Source organism: Perognathus longimembris, chromosome 1 (genome assembly GCF_023159225.1).
Source record: "Perognathus longimembris pacificus isolate PPM17 chromosome 1, ASM2315922v1, whole genome shotgun sequence".
NCBI lineage: Eukaryota > Metazoa > Chordata > Mammalia > Rodentia > Heteromyidae > Perognathus > Perognathus longimembris.
In genome coordinates, this window is record NC_063161.1 from 158,922,692 (window position 1) to 158,946,607 (window position 23,916).

The 23,916-nt window shown below is 60.2% G+C and overlaps 1 protein-coding gene across 1 annotated transcript in view; it reads left to right on the forward strand.

Annotated features, from left to right (window-relative positions):
* The first annotated feature begins 8,097 nt into the window (after positions 1-8,097).
* Ntng2 (netrin G2) overlaps positions 8,098-23,916 on the forward strand; it is a 51,683-nt gene continuing 35,864 nt past the window's right edge. The window contains 3 exon segments of the mRNA XM_048345368.1: positions 8,098-8,188; positions 12,157-12,838; positions 12,840-12,887. Of these exon segments, the coding sequence (XP_048201325.1) occupies positions 12,674-12,838; positions 12,840-12,887 (213 nt within the window). The 5' untranslated portion in view covers positions 8,098-8,188; positions 12,157-12,673.

Genomic DNA, 23,916 nt, shown 5'->3' on the forward strand with positions numbered 1-23,916 from the left:
GGGTACCTTGGCCTCGCCAGCAGTCACCCCACAGCCTCGGCACGCGGAGGGACCTGCAGGGACCTTCCAAAGCGCTGTGGGGAGACCAGAGGGTCTCAGAGGAATGAGCGTGTCCCAGGCGAGCCACCAGGCCGCGGCAGGCCGAGGGACAAGAGAAGCCACACAACCCAAGCATGCTGACCAAGCTGGATTCTGGAACTGGCAGGGCCGAGAAGAGGGGAATCTGGCCCACAAGACTGGGGTTCCCGGATTAAAAAGGAAAAAATAATGTAAATCTTCTATCAAGTAGGGACTTATAGCCGCGTGCTTGCCGGGCAGCAGTGATTCACGCCTGTCGTCCTAACTACTGGAGGACTGAGGTTCAAAGCCAGCCCAGGCAGGTAAATCCAAGAGACTCGTATCTCCAATCAACCAGCCAAACCCTGGTGGAAGAGGTATAGGAAGTGAGCAATGAAATTAAGGGACAGCACTCAGGTTCTGAGTTCAAGCCCCAGCACATGCACGTGCGCACGCGCGCGCACACACACGCACGCACACACACACGCCCCACACGCCTCCAATTCAGATGGCACAAAAAGCAGAGTATTTGATCACAAGACCACATGGCTGCTCTTTCCCAGACACACATCAGATTCCTCAGAGGTGACACTGGACCAAGAAGGAAAACGAGAGACGGAAGAGCCAATGATGAACCCCATCATGAAGACAAAGGCCTACCAGGACCCCAGGAGTGGGAGGAGACCCCCAAAGCAGAGACCGTATGAGCTGGGTGGTCACCAGTATTGGCCTTGAGCAAGGCCGATGGAAGGAGAGCCAGTGGCATCTCGAGCCGGCTCTGTCCATTCGCTGGGTGCCATCGCATGAGGCATGGAAATGAAGATCCAGAGTGGAGCCAGGTAAGGGCTGGTGCCAGCAGGACTGCGCCCACCGTGGGTTGGAGGGAGGTATCACCCTGCGCCCCGTTTCCAGTACTCAAAACAACAGCAGGGCCGAGGCTGTGACAATCTCGGGCTTTGATGCCGCGGGAGTTTGTGAGCCAGTCGTGGCTTCGCAGTGGCCAATTTAATGAGGAAACGTGTGGCATGCGACCCAGCGTGTGGGAGTGCATTTGAGACCGGCAAGGATTTCTCTCCCCGTGGCTGTCTTTCAGAATTTCCAGCCGCTTTTGTTCAGGGACTCTTTCTCCCAGCTTGCCCACCGTCCTCTGCGGTGTGTCTGCACCGGGCTCTGCACTTGCACGTGGCATTGTGGAGTTGAGGCCTACCTGGGGCTCTTGTTTGAATCTGAATGACACCAAATGATCCAGGGGGCCCCCGGGGAGCAGCCGTGGGGAGGGGGATGGTACTCCAAGGCCATTCTGGGGTGTGTGGGCCCACTCTGGGAGCCGGAGGGAGAAGGCTGGGGTGCCAGAGCAGGTATTTCTATAACTGGGTCAATTATTTTGTGATCAGCACATGTCTGTGAGGAAGGCCACATCTGCTGTGCTGTCCTAGCCCTGATCGCCTGCCTCGGTAAGGAAGAAAAATATTTGCCTCTAGGTGAGGAGTCGGAGGGGGAGGGGGAGGGGGCAGCGTCTTCCTGCTGCCTTCCTCCTCGCCTTGCTGGTAGGCACCTTTCCCTGCCATCCTCTGCAAACCCCTGCCCCTGCCAGCCGGCCAGGACGCCCCAGGAGAGGCTCACACACCTGGCGAGAGGAGGGGGGCCGCCGGCTGGGCCTGTGGTGCCTTCAGTACACAGCCAGCCAGCCCCCCCTCCCCCCCTCCCCGGCTCTCCGGGCTGAGAATCTGCAGACACTGTCCCCAAAGGAAATGCAGTGAAGGGCTGGGGCGGGGGGGGGGGGGGGGGACACGGGAGGCGGCCTTGTGAGCAGGTTCTCCACCTGGCTGTGCACGAAGCTGAGGTCCCCAGCCGAGACCCTGGCCCAGAGACCTTGGCCAGCACAGTGGTCCCCAAGCTCGGCCAGGCAGCGCCCTACAGAGCAATCCTGCCGTTCCTCAGTAAGCCCAACAAGCCCCCCTTGACAGGTGCGGAAACTGAGGCTGGGTTTCCTCTCCAACCAGGCTGGGGGTGGACTTGGTGTTCCTCCGTGTGAGCTTCCCTGGCCTGAGAGGCAGCCCTGCCTCTGTGGTTGACTTTGGGTGTTTTGTGCAAAAGAGCTAGGCTGGCACGTGCACACAAATACACACCTGTGGGCACACACTCACACTCAAACTGTACTTCCTTTTGGGCTCCATCTCCATCTAGCCCATAGTAGGTGATTAGTAAAGCTGTGTGAGGGGTCTGGCCAGCTTGGAGGCTTGGACAGGCAGAGTCCCCGTGACGGACACACCTCAGGGGCGGTGAGCCTGGCATCTCCAGGGCCCAGCACATAAAGGAGACGTGCGAGGGTAGCTGAGAATTGTCCGAAGATTTGCTTTCTGAGATCCAAGCTGGTGACGGGTAGTTACCTACTCCCACTACAAAATAAAAGTTAAAAAAGCGGGGGAGGGACCCCTGGGTTCCTCTGCCAAGTTCCTAAGGAATCCCCGAGACGCGCAGCTGGTCACCCCTAGTTCACCGCTGGCCTTTGGAGGGTGGAGGGGTAAATCTTTCTCCTCAAGGCTCCCCGGGGATCAACTCCGACTGGGCTCTTTCTTCCCTCTGGGCCATGTTTGCCACCTTCCTCTTCCTACCTCCACCTAAACTTCAGAGGAAGATATTGCAAGGCGACCCCATGGAGGGGAACCATTCTAGCCGGGTCTCTGGGAGCACAGGCCCAGTAGGCAAAGGCAGGAAGCAACAAAAGCTCCGTGCCAACGACTTCCTGCCATGTCACTGAGAAGAAAATCTTGCAGTAATAACCTTAGTATCCAGATCACACATCAGTGAGCCCTGGGTTCAAACAGAGGCCCCTTCCCCGCCTGGCTGACAAAACCCAGGACGGGGCCCGCAGCCTCAGCTGAGGTGACCAGCGGGAGAAGAGTAGCCACCGTTACAGAATGGAGGTGGATGAGAAACAGAGACAGTCAGCAAAGTGCGGGGCTCCCCCCCCCCCCCCGCGTACAATGCCAGAGCCGCCGCCTTGCGGGAGTCCGTTTATAGAAGTCCAAGGGGTTGTAAGCACTTGCTCCTTAAGTCCTTAATACCAAGCCCACTTAGGTCGTTGGGTGCCATGATAATCTCCCTTCCAGAAGAGACGGCCAAAGCTGGGCCAGGTCAGGCAAGTCCTTGGCTCAAGGTCACAGGACTAGAAACTAGCGAGCAGGACTGGGAACCCAGGGGACTTGATTCTAAAGCCATTTGTCTTATCGGTGTTCATCTCAGATCTGGAAGGAACCCTCTAAGCTGACCCATCAGTCCACTTCAGAGCTAAGAAAACTGAGGCCCAAAGAAAGGAAGAGACTAATCTAGTTATAGAGTGGCCACTAGTAGGAGCAGGCCTTGGGCTCCTACAAATGCTCCCCCCGTATTTACTGAGCGCTTCCCAAATCCTGGGTTCTAAATACTTTATGTCCCTCTTTTTGTTTCCTTTTCATAATAACTCTAGGGAGAAAGAAAAGTGTTATGATTCCCACTTGAGGAAACTGAGGCAGAGAGAAGCATAGCTTGCTTGCTCAAGGTCACACAAATAATTCCTAGCTGAGCCACGACTCTGAACTAGAGAGCCAGGCTCCCTGCCCCCTCTAGAGGCAGGCTGGCATTGCCCAGCCCAGAGGGGGGCTCACGAAGACTCTCCACCCAGGGAGCAGAGTCCACAAGGACTCCCCGGGAATGGCCACCACCACAGGGTAACATAAGTCACCCAGGGATGTGGGCATGGGGCTGGGAGTGGCCAGCACAGGCTGCCCAAAGACCAAGAGAAGTCTATCCAATGCCACACAGACAAAGCAAAGAACACATCCTGTTTTCTGGGTCTGATTGTAAGCAGTGCACATCTTAAGAGATGTGTGGATGAAAGACACCATATAAAATGCAATCAATTATGAATCACCATTACTGAATTAATCACATGTATGATTAATACGGTAATAATAATTAATGGGAGTATGGTCTAGAGATTAGAGCTCAGAACTGACAGGGAGGAGCCCCTTGCTTCTTGCAGGCACTGCAGCAATCTTTCCCTCTGTCCCCTTGGGGAAATGCTCGAGGCTTGAGGGTTGGTCTCTGTCCCCTGGCTCCTGTCTGGACCCAGAGATGTGCAAAAACTGCTAGAATGTTCTGCTAGGCCACAGGCTGTCTCTCTAGGGACAGCTGCATCTCAACTGCCTGAGGTCAAGGGGACAGAGTTTCTTGGAAAAGCCAAATCTGGGTCTGACACAAGTGAATGGAGGGAGTGAGGCTAGAATCCGAACAGGGTAGGCATGGCTTTGGAGCTCAGTGTCAACTCTCATTGAGTGATCTGAGCTCATTTGATCTGTCTGTCCTTTTGTCTGTCCGTGTTGGGATTGGTCTTTGCTCAGAAATCCCCAGAGGGCCAGACCTCATCGGTTACCTCTCTTTGCAAAGCTAGTAGATTATTTCTGCACGTGACTTTATAATTTCCTGTTACGTGTCTAACCCACGCTTCTTTCCTCATTGTAAAAGAGTCAAGTCACACGAAAAGAACATATGCAATAAAGCACATTGTTCTCCCATCTCTCCTGTTTATACTGTGATGTGTATCTTTATAGTCTGTCATAAATATATATGCACACAGATATTAAGAATACGTATGTGTCTATAATTATATACAAGTCCTTTTTTAAAAAAAGAAAGTAAGAAAAATATGTGGAGTAGATTTCATGCATTGTTCTGCAGATGCTTTTTTGATACTAGATACTACGCACACAATTCAAATTGGAACAGTGCGGCAGAGCCAAAAACCCCACCAATGAAAATGATGAGGCGTCTGGTGAGGAGGAGCTAGCCACGATGATGGGGGGAGGAACGGGGGGGGGGGAAGGGCGAGCTTGAACCCTTTTCTGTTCTCGGTGCTCAGCTTCTTTTCACTGCCTGCAAAAGGTCATTTATCAGAAAGCACCTTAATGCAGTTTAGAAATGAACGTCCCCCCCCGACCACCTGGTCCCTACATGGCTGGAATTCTATTTGTTCCCCAGCTTGGAAGGGAAGCAGCTATTGCTCCTTTGAAAGCAAAAAATGCCAGCGTCTCTTGGAGGCTGCCTCGGCGGGTAGCCAACTCGGCAGTGTAGCACAAGGAGCGGCCTCCTGGGCAAATCCCCTCACTAGGAAAATAGGGAAACCAAGGCTGGGAAGAAGGAAAAAAAAAAAAGCTCTCCAAGGCCACACAACTAGCAAGAGGCTGAGTCAAGAAACAAACAACAAAAGCCTATTATCCGGACTCTGAGTCCAGTTCTTTCTACCAATTTGGTGACGTCCAGGGTCTGGAAATGGGGAGACTGGAGGGGTGGGGTGGGGTCTGGAACAGGGTTTCCGAAGCCACTTGTGGTGGTGCAGATTACACTGGAGGGCATTAAACAGGCACGCAGCACTGTCTGTAATGGTAAACGCCTTTGGAACGGATCGCTCAATCCTGACAGTCACGGGGGGGGGGGGGGGGGGGGGGAGGCGCACCCAAGTCTTGTCTGCTGTATTTGGACAAACTAGAAATAAGAAGCATACCGCCCCGTGCCTCGCTGGCCTTCCTGACAGCATCCTCGCTCAGGTGATGGAGCAGTGGGGCGTTTCCCGGGAATTGATGGCCCTGCCTGGGGAGATGGCAGGCGGAGGGCTGAACTGGCCATCACTCACCCGGGGCGGGGAGCCCCGCAGAGCCCACCTTTTCCTGTTGCCTGTGGGCTGAATGTTTACAAATCAGAATCTCGGAAATCTGTCCTCTCCTGACACACTGAGACCAGGGAAGGGAGAGCAGGTCCGGTCCACTCCGTGGGTGGCCAGTCTCCCGTGGGCGTGGCTTGACACACCCTCGGCGTTACCTATTGTATGCCAAAGCCTGGGCACGGTTCCTTAGCTTTTTTTATTCAAGGATGGATGCTCTACCACTTGAACCACATCTCCACTGGGTTTTTGCTGGTTCACTTAAGATAGGAGTCTCTCAGACTTTTGATGCCTAGCTGGCTTCCAATTGTGATCCTCAGATCTCAGCCTCCTGACTAGCTCGGGCTTTACAGGTGTGAGCCCCCAGCGCCTTGGAAAGGGGCTTGCCGTTCACATTTCACAGACGGGGAAACTGAGGCTCCAAAGCCATCTGTGCCGTGCCCCAAGTCAATGAGCAAGCTGGCAGGTGGCAGAGTGCCCACCTGAGAACGAGTTGGAATTTCCCTTGTGTGACCTTGGGCCAGTTACTTCACATCTCTGCGCTTCCTCGCTAACCGTAGACTTTGCTGTGAGCACTGGAGTCCCAGGGCTTTGGGACCAATCAGGGGATTCTACCCAGAACCGGCCCGCAGGGACGCAGGGAGCCTGGTATAAAACAGGTGTTTAATAAATGTTATTAGTGTCCTCATAACAGATGACAATCTCTAACTCTGCATGCTCTGCCTGCTTTGTTACAAAGTCTAAATGTTACTCCAATAGGACCCTATCTTTAGGTTAGGGACGCCAAGAACAGCGAAGGGTTAAGGTGCAGGTAAAAGATGGAGCGTGGAGGGGCCACTTCTTTCTCCCATTTCTGATACCCTCTGTGACCTTGGACCAATCTCTCTCTCTCTCTCTCTCTCTCTCTCTCTCTCTCTCTCTCTCTCCTCTCTCTCTCTCCCCCCCCCCCCCCCCCGCCGCCCTTTGTTCTTGATGCATCCACATAATGATGCTAGCTGCTGGATCATTGGTTAAGAACTTACCCAAAGGGGGCCAGGGGCACCCAGAAACCGCACGTGCTCCCGCGAGCTGCAGGAAACCCTCCCCGCGCCCGCCCGCCCGCCTGGCTGGAAACCTCCAGAGACTGGCGCGGCCCGGGCGGCCGGGCGCTGCTGGCTCGGTGGCCCCTGCCCAGCCCCTGCAGGACTCCCCCACGCCCTCCTCCGAGGCTGGCCCCGGCGAGGCCGAGCACCCCTCCGCCAGGCCCTCCGCCCCCCCCCCCTACTCTGCCTCCCTGCCGAGCTGGCTTGGCTTCGTCAAAAGCAGGGCCCATCAGGGTGGAGGCGGCGATGTGTCAGCTGGTATTCAGGCTCTGGTGGTGCGCTCAGATCGCTCCCCCTCCCCGGCTCCCCAAATCCACCCACCCCTTTACCCACTGCCTGGGGGGCCTTCCGGGTGGCAGCTTCACAGACACACCGAGGCACGCACACACACACACGCACACGCCGCAGCCCGAGCCCCGGACGGTGGGGGTGGGGACGGACTCGCTCGGCCCCTCCTCGGTGCCCGCGGGGCAGCGGCCCCCGCGCCCCGGGGCGCTGGCACCGGGTCAGGCCCGCGGGTTCCGGAGCGGGGAGCCGCGGCCAGGCCGTGCCTGCCCCAAGCTGGCTGGGAGTGCGGGGCTGGCTCGGGGCGCGGGGACCCGCGGTCCCGGGCGGGCCGGGAGGCGAGGATGTGCGGGGCCGCGACCCCCCTCCCCCCCCCCCCCCCGGCGCTGGCTCCGCCGCGGCCGCCGCCCTCCCTCCCGGGACCCCCGCGGCGGCCGCAGCCAGCCCCGCCGGGACGGCCCCGCCCGCCGCGCCCCTCCCTCCCCCCTCCCTCCCTCCCTCCCTCCCTCCCCGGCCGAGGCGCGTCCCTGCCCGCCGCGCCCCTCCCCGGCCCAGGCGCGTCCCCGGAGCGGCGCGGAATTTCCTCCCTGCACCTTTAAGAAGCCCGCGGCCCCGCGGCGGGACGGAGCGGGAGCCGCGCGGAGGAAGTTACGCACCCGAGCAGACCGGGAGATAAAAGCCCGCCCGCGCCCGGAGTGCGGCCGAGGACTCGGCTCCGGCCCGAACTTGGGGCGGAGCGCAGGGGGCAGCGCCGCGCCCCGCCATCCGGCCGGCGCGCGCGGGGGGCGGCCGCGAAGCCCACCCGGGCCGGGGCCCGCCGCGCCCGGCCCCCCCACCACGACGCCCCAAAAGTTTGCACTTGTTCGCCGCGACCTGGGCGCGCGGCCCGGGCGGGCGATGCGGGCGCGGGCGGCCCCCGGCCCCGGCCCGCGCCCCCCGCGGCGGCCCCGGCACCCCCCGGCCCCGGCCTGAAGCGGCGGCGCGGCTCGCGGCGCGCGCCGGCCGGAGGGCGGCGGTCGTCGGCCTCCCGGGTCTCCGGTCGCTCCGGGAGGCGGCTCCGAGCCGGGTAAGCGGGCGCCGGGCGCCCGGGAGGAGCCGGGGCCGGGGCCGGGGCGCTGCGGCTCCGCGGGGCCGCCTCCCTCTGGGAAGGGATCCGGCGCCCGCGGGAGCTCGCCCGACTCCGGGCCACTTGCGGCCGCGGGCCGGGGATCGCGCCCGGGCAAAAGTTATTTGGCGGCGGCTGCGGCGCCGGGAGGAGGCGGGAGGGGGGCGTGGGAGCCCGGCGGCCCGGCGGCCCCGCCGTCGCCGCCCCCCGCGCGCGGGCTGGGGTGCCCCGCGGGGACGCACGGGTGGGCTCGGTGGAGCGAGCGAGCGGAGCCGGCACCCTCGTCCCCGCCGGCGGCCGCGGTCCCGAGCCACCCCGCCGCGTCCCTCCCGGCCCGGCACACGCGGGGCCGTGCGGGGAGTTGCGTGGAGAACTCCCGCCCGCCCTGGCTGGAAACTTCTGGGCGCCGCGCCGGGGTCGGTGAGTGTGGGTGGGGCCGGCGGGCTGGGCGCGCGGAGCCCGGCCGGCCCGGGCGTGGGGGGCGGGGGGGGGGGTCGGAGCCGGGGCGGCGCGGAAGGCGGGAAGCGGGGCCCGGGCCCGGGGCGGCGGCGCGCGGGGCGGGCGGGCGAGCGCGGGGGGCGGCGGCGCGCGGGGAGCCGGGGCGCCGGAGCCCCGGGCTGGGCCCCGCGGCGCCGAGTGAGTGGGGGCCGCCCGGGCGGTCTCGCCGCCGGCCCGGCCTGTAGGAAGGGCGTGATTATTCATTGCTCCGGCGTGCAACTTCGGGAAGGCGAGGGGAGCGGCGCCGCCCGGCCGCCCGCCCGGCCCCGGTGCGGTGCCCACCGGCCCGGGGCGCGGACTCCATCCCGCTCCTCAGCGTCCGCGGGCCGGGCCGGGGCTGGCTGGCGCGGGGGTCCCCGGCCGCCCCGTCCGGGAGCGGGGGGGGGGTGGTCCACGGTCGTGCCCCGCCCCCTGCACCCAACTTTCCGGGGCTGCCCGGCCGCGGAGAGGGCGTCACCCGGGAGCCAGAGGGGAGAGAGCGAGGGGCGCCCAGGACACCCCCCTCCCCGGGGTCCCGGCCTGCGCGGGGGGGGGGGGGGACAGGGAGGTGACTCCGAACCCCTCCCCCGAGGGCTCCCGGAGCCCTCCTCGCCCCTCCGCCCGCCCTCCTCCTGACCCCACCCCGGGGTGGGCGGCCCGCCCCCCGGAACCCCCCGGAGCCCGCGCGCGGCGCCCGAGCCCGGCCCGCTCCCCGCAGCCGCTAATGCAATAAGACGGGAAATTCAGAGTTGAGAGATCCTGGTGGAATCTAATTTTCGGGCTTTAATACCCGGGCGATCCGCCCCCCTCGGCCCCGAGCGCTCCTAAAAGAGAATAAAGCGCCTCCATCCCGTTTGTTTCGTGCCGTCGGGGGGAGGTTGGCCCTCCGAGGGGAGCGCGCCCCTCCCGGGGCGGCCTCTGGCTCGGAGCCGGAGCCGAGCGCGCTGGCTGGAGGCTCCAGTCCCCCCCCTCCCCGCTCCCTCCTTTCTCCGAGCTCACGCCGCCCGCCCGGTTGATTGACTGTTGTAAACACGTTTTTCCCCTGGCAGATTTTGGTCCCAGCATCCCATTTTCCCAGGGAATTCGGAGCCTTCCGTCCAACAAAACTAACGAAGGAAGCAACGACTGGAGTTGCACTTGGGCTGCTGGCCGGGCCTTGGCCTCCGGGCCTCCCCGTCCACCGGGCCAGGCCCGCCCCGTCCGTCCTGTCCTGTCCTGTCCTGCAGATGCAACCCCTACCTAGCCCGGCCTTCCTCGCAGGCCGCAGCCACCGGGAGCTCCCTACCTGTTAGGGAACGGTGGGGAGCCGGCTGCTGGAAGAATTAATTAGGGGCATGCTGTTTTCTGGGCAGCTCTGAGCTTGGGTAGCAGCCTCCAAACCTTTGCCCGCCTGCTATTTTATTTTTACTACATTTTCCTCGGGTTGTAAAAATAGATGCCGGGCACGGTCTCTCTAGCAAGTTTTCTAGCAAGGAACACGTTTAAGGCCCAGCCCGCCCCGTTCTATAACAGGTTTCTTTTTGAACAACCAGAGGCGAGATGTGAAAATGGGAGGCAGGTCGGCCTCATTCATCTGCATTAAGGGGCCCTTCATTCAGAGAGGGGGGCAGGGCGCCCTAAGGCGATCGATGAGCTCCACTCTGGGCCGCAGCAGATGGTGGTGGCTCCCCCCCACCAGGGAGGGAGCTCTCCCCAGCTTACCACCAGCCACTCAGTCGGATGCCAGCGTGTCCACCCCTCCCGGCGTTTGTCACGCCTGGCAGGGCCGTGTTCGTATCTGATCTGGGTGGTGAATGGGCTTTCATTCAAACCTGGAATGAAACCTCCTGGAAACTTCGGGAGAGCTGTCAAGAGTCCAGCCACTGTGTATGCTTGGGGGTGTACCTGCTACAACCAAGGGTGTAATAACCAGGATAATTAATAACACGGCTGTGTGTGTGTGTGTGTGTGTGTGTGGCATGCTGGGTGTTTGAACTCAGGGCCCTTGCTCTCACTTGAACCAAGGCCTCATTGCTAGCGCAGGTGTTTCTGTTGTAACTATTTTCCGGTCATCTTTAACCCACTGCCTGGCATTCTGGGCCAGGATCCCAGTGGGGGTGATGATGTGGCCAGTGCCGCGCACACACCCCGCGGCTTGCGGATCTGTGTTAGTTTTATCTATTAGTGTATCTGTTTTAGCTTGTAAATAATTACCACAGCAATAGGCAATAATCACATTGACTCATTTTTTTTTTAACATACCCTGCAAAATGCTGGCTTTGATCAGAAACTCTAATAGGACAAAACATTTTCATTTCTGTGGGGAGTCTTTACCCGTAACAGGTTTTTGTTTTTTTTAACTGTTAAAAAAGAGAAAGTTAATCTAGGCATCAGTGGCTCACGCCTGTAATCCTAGCTACTCAGAAGGCTGAGAGCTGAACATCAAAGCTAGCCGGGGCGAGAAAGTCCATGAGACTCTTAGCTCCAGTTAGCTACCAAAAAGCTGGAAGTGGCGCTGTGGTTCAAGTGGTAGCACACTAGCAGTGAGAGGGGAAAAAAAAAAAAAGCTCAGGGACAGCGCCTAGGCCCTGACCTCAAGCCCCAGGACAGGCACACCCCCCCACCCGCCCCGCCACCACCACCAACAAATCCCTGTTGCAGGTTGCGCCTGTCATTGGGGCAGCATTTGGAGCTGGCTCCCATGTGCCTATCTTGGCTGTCTCACCTGTAGGCCCCCTTCTACCTGTATTCTCATCAGCTGCTTTAAGGACTCTGATGTTTAGACTTGAGCCTGGTGTTTCCATGTAACCATTAAACCCTGACTCCTGGGGATGTTTTAGAAAGTTCCTGACCCTTGAGCAAGGGCCCTTCTGCCAAAGTAACACCTTGTCAATCAACACGCTTTTAATAACACGTCCGATCTTCACATGTACAACCCTGATATTAATAAAAACAACCCAGGTTTCTCGGGAGACCTTGCTAATGCAGCCTCTTTTTATTTATTTATTTTTTTGCACATTTTGTCAGAGAGCTTTTGTTCTTGTACATCTCTAATCTTCCTCCTTGTAATTTGTTGCAGGTGTTGTTGCTAATGAGCACTCTCTTTTCTTGCTCTCCTCTCTCTCCACCTCTCTCTCCACCTCTTACAATGAAAGAGACCCCAGGTACCCAGATGGATTGAAAGCTGGCATCTCAGAAACTTCCTATAAGTTGTTGATGACTGCCAGCCAAGGTCAGCTGCCCCCATTATTGCCCGTCTCCCCCCAATTAGAGCCAAATAACCTCCTCAGTTAACTAACTCGATCGCCTTTGTTTCTTTTTATTTACAGTCTCATCAACTCTTGTCACTTGCGACCCATACGAAAAGAAATATCTTTTATTGGTCTGAGATTCCAAGTCTGATCCCGGGGAGAGAGAGTATCTCCATAACCACCCTGGTCACTGACTGATTTTGTTTTATCTTCACGGTGCAGGCTGGAGGGCTGTCGAACACTTGTGTTGAACACATCGCACATCGAGGGCCCTTTAAAGATCTGGATTGATTGGAAGGACAGAAATTACAAGCAATCGGATCCAGCCCCACGCCGGATCCCTGTGGATTTCCTCGGCATCCCGTATCCGGTTTCCATCCATGGTCACAGTTGGAGCATCGGCTCCATCTGATCGGCTCCACCTCCAGGGGAGGTAGAATGCCAAGGTTAAGAGGACGAAAAGTTACAGGCGACTTTTTGATCTGCCCATCAGCAGTCTGAGAAACGCTGGCTTTGTATTTTCTGTATCAGCTGTTTGGAAAACCACACACACACACACACACACACACACACACACACACGTCGCTGCTGCAAAGCTACGGTCCTGAGTCTCTGGGATATCCCAGCCACCACCGCCTGGTAGATGCGGCCTTTCCATGCTGAGGCCTCGAGTCCCCCCTGACCCCGCCGCCCCCTCTCCAGGTCCTCTCTGGACCGCACCCCTGCGGACTGGGCAGCCATGCTGCACCTGCTGGTCTTCCTTCTGCACTGCCTCCTGCTGGCCTCTGGGGACTACAACATCTGCAAATCCTGGGTGACCACGGATGAAGGCCCCACCTGGGAATTCTACGCCTGCCAGCCCAAAGTGATGCGGTTGAAGGACTATGTCAAGGTGAAGGTGGACCCCCCCCGGCATCACCTGCGGGGACCCCCCGGAGAGGTTCTGCTCCCACGTGAGTCCCTCCCCACACTGCTGCTCCGGCCTGGGGGGCGGGGGGTGGGGGGGCGGGGCGTCGAGTAAGCCAGAGGCTGGGCACAAGTGAACAGACCAGGGGGACCGGGCTCCGATGGTGGATCTTTGTCCCACCTTGGAAATGGGCGGAAGGTGGGCAGCCCTGGGGGAGTCACGTGACACTGTGTGGGTGGGGGTCAGGGGTTCAAGGATACACCTCCAAAACAGGGAGGTTCAGAGCAAGCGTCAGCTGGGTGGCTGTTGGCTGTTGTCCTTCCACTACTGCAGATGGGGAAACTGAGGCAGCGGGCATGAAGGCCTCTGGCTAAGGGAAGCTATGGGACCTGTGCTTCATGTCGGGCTCCAGAGTCCCCTGAGGTACATGGCTGGGGCCTCCCAGCTGACCGGAGCCCGGCGGAGGCTGGCAGGGCGGCCGGGCTGCGGGAGCTCAGCCTCAGCCTCCATCCCAGCGGCCGGTGCCAGCGAGTGCCCCTGGGGAGCCGCCAGGGAGGCCACCCCGAACTCCCGAGGATGTGGGGCCCCGTGGGGCGGCTCCGGGCGCCGCGGAGCAGCCATCCGGGCAAGGGTGGGTTCCCACCTGGGCTAGTCAGTGGATAAGACTGTCATTGTGGGTGGTGGCTGGACCGTGGCCAGCCGAGCGCACAGAGCGGGGAGGGAGGAGGCGGGCGGAGGCGGCGCCGGGCCCCGAGCCAGGGCTGCGTAAATCTCCAGCGCTCACTGCACCGGGAGCGGAGCGGAGCGGAGGGTCACAAGCCGGCTCCCGCTGGACCGGGAGGCCAGGCCCTGGAAGTCAGGGGCGCCGTGTTCTGAGCCCCCCGCCTCGGCTCCCACGCACGCGCTGCTCCACACACTCTGTGGGTGGCGGCAAACTCGGCCTCCGGTGTTAGCATCTCAGCTGTGTGTGTGTTTTTTTTTTTCCTCTTAAATATTAATCACTCTCCTAATGTGCACGGGGTGGGGGAGAACCGTAACTCCTTGGGCTGGCTTGCGGGAGGGCGCTGGGGAGCGGAGCTCACCGGTATGTGCAAACCTGAGGCCCTCTCCTGGCCAAAGCTGGGCTCTGGGCACACTTTGCCCTGGACACCCCCAAAACACCTCTCCCCCCCCCACTGCCTGCCTGATGCCAGCTGGGGCCAGGGAGAAGCCCCCCCCCCTTTCCCTCTCCTGGAAGCCGGCAGGGAGCTGTGTCTGTCCCAGGTGGCGGGGGCTGGGGGGGGGGGCTCCGTGAGCTGCCACCTGTGTGATGGATGGAACGCTTGCTCACAGGCCACCTGGGCTCCAGCCTTTGTCCTGGAGGATGGGGGCTGCCCTGGCCAGCCCTGGCGGGGGATTTGGTCTAGATTTCAACCCAGTGGCTCCTCTGTGCCGGGGCCCAAGTGTGCCAAGGTCACTGGATGTAGAGGGCAAGCCAGGAGCTGGCCTGTGGCCAGGCCAGTGCTGACCCACTCAGGGGCAAGGGCTCCCCTCTCTGAGCCCCAATGTCTTAGTCGTGCAAAATAGCAAATACTGGACGATGCAGCCCGCCCTGGGGGCCCGGGGGCCCTGGCACCTGCCGGCACACAGTAGGTATTCAAGAGGCACTGATGGGGGTGGGGGTGTTGTTGCTGCTGCTGCTGGGGTTCAAGCTTTTCTCATTCCCCAAAGTTCTTGGCCTCTCTCTGGCCTTGCACCCCACATTTCTAGTTTCTAGGCCACCCAGGGATAAGCACATGGGGAATTGGAGCTCCAGCCAGAGCTGCCGTGGCCAGCTGGCCAGCAGGGGTGCACTAGCGGCAGTGGACCACCTCTTAGCCCTGGGGGGGCCCCCGTTCCTGCTCATGCACCCCTCTGTGGACAGGTGTCTGAGTGGGGGGTCCCAGGAGGACAAGAGGGCCCCCCCTCGTTTCAGATCCAGGGTGAGGACCCTCTTCCCCAGGTCTCCTGTCCTTGGACAAGGCCACCTGAGAGCTGAATTGTAAATTCCAGCCCGGTGAGGAAGGGGAGGGGGTGAAAGACAAGATAAATGAATAAATAAAAACCCACTGGCTCCAAATGCACAAGGAGAATTAATAGGGATGAGCTCTCAGCCGAGGATTCTTGGGCAAGGGCAACATTTCAATGAGAACTGTGGAGATAGGGGTCCCCTCCCCCCCAGGTCCTGGGGCTTGTCCCGGGGCCTCAGAGATGGAAGGGCAGCGGGCCAAGCTTCTCAATTCCCAGGACCCCTAGGGATGGAGAGGGCGTGGAGGAGTGTGGAGGGCAGCAGCAAGACTGATCCCTGTCCCCGCCAGGTGTCTGGCACTTGGGGGACCCCCCTCTGCACCCTGAGTGGGACCTGGCTGCCTGGGAAGCAGGAGGGGGTGGGGGGCAGGGTGGGTTCAGGCCCTCCCTGGGCCTTGCCGTCTGGGTGGCCTTAGCCTCCTTGACCGGCAGTGCCCAGGCCCCGCCCCGCCCAGGCCCCGCCCCTCCCAGGCCCCGCCCAGCCCTCCAGGCCCCGCCCAGCCCTCCAGGCCTGCGCAGCCCCAGTCTCCAGCCCTGCTTGCTGGTGATGGAGTAGGAAGCTGCCTTTCTCCCAGGGTCTTCTCAGCAGAAGGGGGAACGTCACTGATGGGAGCACGCCATGGGGTCCTAGGGTGAGTTCCCGAAGCACAGGGTGGGGTGTGTCCAAGGCCCCGGGCCTGGCCAGAGTTCCGTGGAGTCAGGCAGTGAGTGCCCTCTTCTAGCCCGAGCTCCAGGCCCAGCGCTTCACCATTGTTCACTGTGGGCCTGGAGGTCTGGGGTGAGCGGTTCAGATGCTCCAAGCCTCAGTTTCCTCACCCAGAAGAGGGGAAACTGACTGGCTCACCTCCCTCACCACCTTGCTGGGGAAAGGAAGTGGGTGTCTCCGAGCCTGCAGGTGCAGCCAGGCCGGTGGCTCACGCCTGTCATCCTGGCTACTCGGGAGGCTGAGATCTGAGGATTGCAGTTTGAGGCCAGCCTGGGCAGGAAAGTCCCTGAGCCTCTTACCTCCAACTAACCACTCAAAAGCCAGAAGTGGCTTGAGTGGTGAGTGCCAGCCTTGAGCAGAAAAGCCAAGTGAGAGCACAAAGTCCCTGAGTTCTAGTACTGACATAGACACACACACACACACACACACACACACACACACACACACACAGAGAAAGAAAAGCAAGGTGCAAGTGCTTAATCGGAGTGTAAGTTTGCTTTCGCTGAGACCTGATGGTTTCCACTTTCCTTTTGTCCACATGGACACTGATGAACATTAAGCTTTTTCCTTGGCAAGTCTCCAGAGAGAGAGAACTTTAGGCTCCCTTGCTGTGCTGGCCTTCAGTGTGAGACAACCCTCTCTGAGCTTTATCCCCCCACGATGGAGCTATGAATGGAGTGCGCACGGGTGCCTGGTGCAGGGTCGCCGCTCGGGTCGTTATCCGTTCTGATTCTGTGGGTTCGGATGCCCGCGTCCCCTGGGACGCGCCTCCCACCGCTCCGTGCCCAGGCCGTCCTGGCTGCACCCGTGGAGGAGCGGGGTTGAGAAGCAGCGTCGGGAGTCCTTGCACCTCCCGCTGTGGCCCCTGCTCCGCAGGGCCTGTCACGAGACGAAGCCGGAGGCTTCAGCCGCTCACAAGAGCCCCCCGAGTCTGTGCCTTGTCAGCCTCGGTCACTGCCACTGGCTCTGTGGAAGCCGGGGAGGCAGGGCCCAGCTGGGACGAGAATAGCTCTGCACCGCCCCTGCGCCCCGCCTGACTCTTCTGATGAGTGGTGGAGGGTCCAGGAGGGACAGAGGCCTGGAGACTCAGGGCCTTCTGGAAGCTTCCCCAGCTCAGCTTCCCCTCTCAGACTTCCACTCATTTTTGTTCCCATCTGCCCCCTGGACGTCGAGCTGGCTCCACGCTCCGGGGCAGCGAGGCAGTGATGGGTGGACGGGCGGTGGACGGCGGGGGCCTCCGTGCCAGGCGCGGGGACGGGCGGTGGGCGGGGCTCACGTGTGTCCCGCCCCTCCGGCGGTGTGGCACCCTGGGTAAGCGCCGCCGCTCACCCCTCTGAGCCTGGAGTTCACCTCAGGAGGTGGGGTGGCGCCTGCGTGAGCTCAGGAAATTTCCGACGAAAGCCCTCACCCCCGGGGGGCTTGGCGCCCAATGAGCGCGCAGGGAAAGAGGCTTTGCGTTTTTCTGCTTCTAGAAGGTAGCTCGAGGAACAAACGGAGTACGCGTAGAAAATGCTAGACCGGGCCTGGCACCGGTGGCTCACGCCTGCGACCCTGGCTACTCGGGAGGCTGAGATCTGCAGGATGGTGGGTTCAAGGCTAGCCTTAGTGAGACTCCATCTCCAACTGGACCGGCGACAAGCCGGGCTGGAAGCGTGGCTCAGGCGGTAGAGCGCCAGCTGAGTGAGCAAACAAGCTAAGCAAGTCCACAAAGCAAGGGTGGGGGGGGAGGGGTGACCCGGCCCAGGCACCTGTGCCCCCCACCCCCACGCCAGCAGCTTGGTTGGGGGGCAGCAGAGGACAGGCACGCAGAGCGGGGGTTGCCGGCTCTGGTTTGTGTTTTCAGCTGTGGCAAGATTTTCTTAAATATATGAAAATGTCTTTCTAATTCCCTGAGCCAGAGCCAACGGCGGCGGCGGGGGCGGGCGGGGCAGAAGGGGGGTGGGGGGTGGGGCCGGAGCTGGGAGCTGCAGGCCTGGCGGAGGGAACCCCAGGCCACCCCCCCACCCCACCCCGCAGCTTCAGGTCCCCCAAATGTGTAAGGGTGTGTTCACTCGGCTGGCTACCCGCCTTGTGTGTGACTGGAGGACAGGCTTCAAGATCGGAGCACCCCACAGAACTGGGGGGGCCCAGGGCAGAGGGAGGCTGCAGTGTGACACCCCCCCCCCCCCCGACACCCCCCCCCCCGCTGGGCTCTGAGACAGAGACTTTATTCTCATGCTCTGTTGAGGTCAAGGTGACATCACTTAACATGAACACCGTGGGGTTTTTTGTTTTCTTATAGTTTGGAGCTGGTGGCTCACGCCTGTCATCCTAGCTACTGAGGAGGCCGAGATCTGAGGCTCATGGTTCGAAGCCAGCCCGGGCAGGAAAGTCCGTGAGACTCTTTAGTTCACCAGCAGAAAGCTGGTTAAAGTGGTAGAGCACGGCTAGGCACGAATGCAAGGCCCTGAGTTCAAATCCTATTACTGGTACAAAGACAAAAAAAAGAAACATAGTGTAATAACGCATAAGATTTCAAACCCTTCTTAACCATCTTGATCTGTGTAGTTCAGGGGCGTTGTGCACACTCATGAAGTTGTACAACACCCCTCCCCCTTTGTCTCCTGAACACAGTTCTCACCACCTAGGGAACCCCCATACTGACGAAGCCCCCTCCTCATGTTAGCCTCCCCGGGCCTCACAATCTCTAGTCAGCTTTCTGACTCTTACTTACTCTGGACATTTCCTGTAAATGGAACCATCCGGAAGGACCTGGCCGTGGGGGGAAATGTAGTTCTGCTCAAGGTCTTGGCTTGCGTTTCTCCCATGAGCAGCGCCTCCTGGGTACACACTGGCCGCCGGTCCAAGGCTTTTGCCCATCCTTCACTTGGGCTGTCTTCTTCTTGTTGTTGAGCTGCCTGTGTTCTTTACACATTCTGGATCCTTACCTGACATCCGTTTGAGATATTCCCTCCAATCTCTGGGTTGCCTTTCCACTCTACTGATTGTGTCCTTTGGTACAGCGTATTTTAATTCCGTGAAGTCCAGGTTGAGGACTATTTCCTGTTGTAGCCTGTGCTTTGGGTGTTGTCTCTAAGAGACCGTGCACAGTCACCTGCCTGTTTTCTTTCTTTTCTTTTCTTGCCAGTCCTGGGGCTTGGACTCAGGGCCTGAGCACCGTCCCTGGCTTCTTTTTGCTCAAGGCTAGCACTCTGCCACTTGAGCTACAGCTCCACATCTGGCCATTTTCTATATATGTGGTGCTGGGGAATCGAACCCAGGGCCTCATGTATACGAGGCGAGCACTCTACCGCTAGGCCATATCCCCAGCCCCCCACCTGCCTGTTTTCTTCTGAGACTTCCAGAGTCGGGGCTCTTCTGCTCAGGTCTCCGGTGCGTGTGGGGCTGGTTTCTGTGTGTGGTGTGTGCTGAGGGTCAGGCACCGTTCTCCATCGTGGAGGCGTCGGATGCCCCAGGGTCCCCCCCCCCCCAGCCCAGGGTCAGCCTCTCCCCATGCCGTGCTCCTGGTATCCTTGTGGAAAGTCAGTTTACCGTGAAAAAGGAGCTTGCTGCCAGCTTCTCGGCTCTGTCCCACGGAAGCCCTGGCCACCTGGGTGCAGTGCAGCCCCACACCGGGGGAAACCGCTCCCGCCCCGCACGCCCATTCTACAGAGGAGGAAGCGGACTCCAGTGCCGAGCGGGGCATCGAGGCTCAGGCTCAGATCTCGGGCATCTGACAGCTGTGCCACCGTGAGGCCCGGAGGAGGAAGCCCGCGCACACACACACACGCGCGTGCGTGAGCACACATGTCCACCGCCTATGTTCCTAGCTGAGTTGTGGGATATTGATGTTGGTTCTCAGAGGCAGGTCATCAGGAGGGTGCTGGGGCTTCGTTATGCTCTGTAAACACCTCTCCTGCTCCTCTCCTCCCCTCTCAGCTGGGTGCTGGCATCCATACCTTGCTCACCTAAGGTAGGTGCTAAATAAATGCTCCTTCATCTCAAATAACGGCAGCTCGGGAGGAGACTTAAGGACCGTGTCTCCAAGTCTACCACAGTGGCTCTGACTGCTCAGGCAGAAGTGGGCACCTGGAACCTGGCTGCAGCTGACCTCCGACCCCACTCAGCCTCTCCCCCAGGAGCTCCTAGTCTCCCGACGGAGTCCAAGTCCCTCATTTCCAATGGAGAAACTGAGGCCCATAGGAGTACGGAGGAGACTCCACCCCCGCCGTGGGCTCCTGAGCAGCGGCAGGGGCTGGTGGTGGTGTCCGTGAGCGCTGGCCTAGCTCGCCAGAGCCCGCAGTGCCGTTCGAACACTGGGGGGGAAGAGAAAGGCCAGGGCCCGGGGCTCACACCTGTGATCCTCGCTACTCAGGAGGCTGAGATCTGAGGACCCAAGTTCAAAGGCAGCCCAAGCAGGAAAGCCTGTGAGACTCTTATCCCCCAAAAACCGCAAGTCGAGCTGTGTGGATCAAGTGGTAGAGCGCCAGCTTTGAGTGGAAATTCATTTTTTAAAAAAATTATTAAGTAGTTGCACACACAGCTTACAATTCCATACATGGAATGGGAATTCTACGGGAGTACCTGAGGCTCTGAGTTCAAGCCCCAGCGCTGGCAACAAAAGAAAGGCTGTAGACCGGAGCCCTGATGCAGGACAGGACAGAAGGGTCCCCCGGGCCCCTGTGCCCCCCCTCCTGGCTCCCACCCGGGCTCTGGCGAGGGGGGGCGGGGGGCAGGCGTCCTCCCTGCCTGCTGGGCCCCGCGGGCTTGTCCGTGCTGATGCCTAGGTTTTGGTCGGTGCGGGTGAGCTCTGCTCAGAGCTGTCCTTGCCGGCTGGGGGCGGGGGGGGGGGAGGGGGCGGCCGGGGGACCCCCGCACAGCCCCCCTGCCAGCGGTGCCACGCCTCCTCGTGGCCAGGGTGCGGAGGTGTCAGGCCAGGGCCTGGCCGCCGGCAGGAACGTCAGCTCTTCCTGCCCTGTCAGCACTCAGGTTGGGGGGGGGCGCTGGTGAAGTGGGAGCTGGGGAGGGGGTTCCCCACCCACACACCGTGTACTGGTGCGCATGTGCTTGGACAGGACTGAGCGTGCTGGGCGGGCGATCCACCCCTTGGGCCACATCTCCAGCCCCTTTTTGCGCTGCTTATTGTGGACATGGGTCTCGTGGGAGGCGCCCCCCCCGCCAGCTGGGGGCTGCCGTCCCCCTGTTTGCGCTTCCCCCCTTGGCTGGGGCTGACCCACCACGACACCCAGCCAGTGGCCGAGATGGAGCCTCCTGAAACGGGAGGTCTGGGCTGGCCTCCACGTGTGATCCTCTCTACCTCGGCCTCCCCGGGAGTGTTGGCCTGAGCCAGTGTACCTGGCTGTGAAACACAGCCCTGGAGTCCGTGGAGGAAGGAAGGCCGGGGGGCGGAGGGGCCCGCGGGATCGAGGGCCGCTCGCGCTCTGTGGCGGGAGTCGCTCCCTGGCGGCCTCCGTGGGGACCCTCCGGCAGGAGGGCTGAAATTGAACTCCCCGTGCATGCATCCCTTCCGATGTCGGGCTGGAAAGGTCTAGAATGTGAGATCTGGCCTCCTCCTGCCCCCAGCCCCCCTTGGGGGACCGCCTGGCCTCCTCAGCCCCACTTCATCTCCCTCCAGCTACCCGGGCCATTTGTCCAGTTGACTGTAAGTGCCGGCCAGGGAAATAAGAGGAAATGAGCCGGGCTCGGCCCCTCCGCTGTGGCCGAAGCCTGCTGTTGGGTCAGAGGTGAAGAGGAGGCTCTGGGTGGGGGGGCGGGGGGCCTCTCTGCCGCCGGCCGGCCCGTGGGGTGGCCAGGGCCAGGTGTGCGGGCTCCTGAGAGGCCCCTCCCCCTGGGGGAGCAACAGTGCCAAAGGCAGGTGGCAATGGGAGGCGCATGGCCCGGGCCTTGAGCACCAGCAGGGGCCCCGCTCGTCTTTCCCCTCGTCTGGCTGCAAGGTAAGGGAGGTCTGAGTGTCTGCACGCCTGACTCTGCTTGTGGAGGGAGAGAGAGAGCAAGCAAAATGAGAGAAAAAGCCATGTTCTCTCAGGTAGCAGGAAGACGGGAGGGAGCGCAGCGATCGCCAGCCAACTCCTAGCTCAGCAGCAATGCCCCGGAGCAGAGGCTCCCGATTTCCAAGGGTCCCAGAGCCCTTTGCGAATCCATGGGGCTTCCTGGAACAGCCCTGCGGGTTGTAAGGTTCACTGGAAAGGAGACCCACCCCGTGGTGCAGGCGGAGAAGAGTTTATTGGGGCGGGGGAGAGCAAGCTGTCAGCCCGCACAGGATAGAGGCGTGGGGAGACAGAGGGGAAGGAAGAAGAGAAAAAGAGAGCGGGAGACACGGCCGGGTGGATTGGATGTGACCTCAGACAAGGAGGAGGTGTGCCGGTTACCTAGGTAACTCAGGTACTGGACGCAGACTTAAACAGGTGGGGGGCATCCGCATGGAGCCCTCCCGGGGGTGGACCTTCCAATCCGGCCTTTTACTAGTTATGAAGAAGGGCGCCGACTCTCTCTGGCTACTTCCCGCTGGCAAGGGGAGTTGACATTGGCCATGCGGCCCCTCCGGGACAAGGAGAGCAGCATCCGCCCCTCGGTGTAGACGCCAGCCCTTCTCTCACGAGGCAGGGGCTGGAACTTATTAGGAACTGGCCGCAAATACTTGTCAGAGTTATTTCTCTAAAACTGCCCACTTTTTCCTTTGGCTTGTGGAGTAGATCAAACCCAGAATGGCTAGCCTTTGAGAGGGAACCTTGGCGGGGGCCGGGGGGGGGGGTCCCTGAAACCCGGCCTGTGTCACAGTCTTTTTTTTTTGGCCAGTCCTGGGCCTTGGACTCAGGGCCTGAGCATTGTCCCTGGCTTCTTCCTGCTCAAGGCTAGCACTCTGCCACTTGAGCCACAGCGCCGCTTCTGGCCGTTTTTCTGTATATGTGGTGCTGGGGAATCGAACCTAGGGCCTCGTGTATCCGAGGCAGGCACTCTTGCCACTAGGCTATATCCCCAGCCCCCTGTGTCACACTCTTGAGGGCACATGCCGCAAGGTTGGGACATTGAGACTGGTTTTGTAGCCTAGGAGGCATTTTGACTTTATGGAGTAGTCTGGTGAGGACAAAGGCGCCCGTAAGGACGTAGATGGAGGTCCGCAAGGACACAGAGTCAAATTCTCGATTCAGGCACCCCTGAAATGAGAACAGACCGGCCCAAAAGGCATAAGGGGTCCCTCTGGCATGGTCGGACAAACAGAGAACCTGCAGACAGGAGTCGCCAGACGTAGAGAGGAGATGGTGTGGTGGATGCGCAGACAGCAGTGGTAAAGGCGAGAGGTCTGAGGTGAGTTTCCTCTGGCTTTGGGCAGTTTGGTGGAGGAGGCAGATTAACCCTCAGGAGGGCGGGGGGGGTTGGGGGGGTCCAGCGACTCCTGACTGCGTCCCCTCCCGAGTCACGGCACCAGATGTAAGGTTCACCAGAAAGGAAACCCGCCACGCGGTTCAGGCAGAAAGGAGTTTATTGGGGGGAGAGCAAACTGCTGGCCCCCATGCACAAGATGGAGGCGTGGGGAGATAGAGGGGAAGGAGGAAGAAGAAAAAGAGAGAGCGAAAGAGAAAAGGAAAGGGCAAGGACTGTGCTGAGCCGGATTGTATAGGGAAAGAAAGGTGGGAGACACGGCCAGGTGGATTGGATGTGACCTCAGAGAAGCGGGAGGTAACTGCCCCCAGGTGTGCCGGTTAGTTACCTGGGTAACTCAGGTACCAGGGGCAGACTTAAACAGGTGGGGGGGCATCTGCATGGAGCCCTCCCCAGGGTGGACCTTACACAGGTGGTGTGTGCAAATGCTCTTGCACACACTCGGCAGGGTTGCAAAGAGCGGTGGGCCCTTCCTAGCCATCCCTGAGGGTTCCTCTACCGAACCATCCACCCACCAGAGGCTCGACCCCTGAGCCTCTGCTCCAGGCACATCTGCCGGGCAGCGCAGCCACGGACGTTTATTGACAGCCTAATGTACACCAAACACATCCGCTAGCTCACTTACTACCCACAGAAGACACATGGTAAAGTGTGTTCACTTGTTTGCTTGTTTTGTGCCAGTACTCAGGCTTGAACTCAGGGCCTGGGCGCTCTCCCTTAGCTTTCTTGCTCAGAGTTGACGCTCTACCCCTTGAGCTACAGCTCCACTTCCGGCTTTTATTTTTTTTTCTTGGTGGTTAATTGGAAATGAGGGTCTCGGGTTTCTCAGGCCGGCTTCCAACCTCCGTCTTCAAATCTCAGCCTCCTGAGTAGCTAGGATTGCAGGTGCAAGCCACTGGCGCTCAGTGGGTGAAGTTGATTTAAATACTGATTTTGAGTGGGG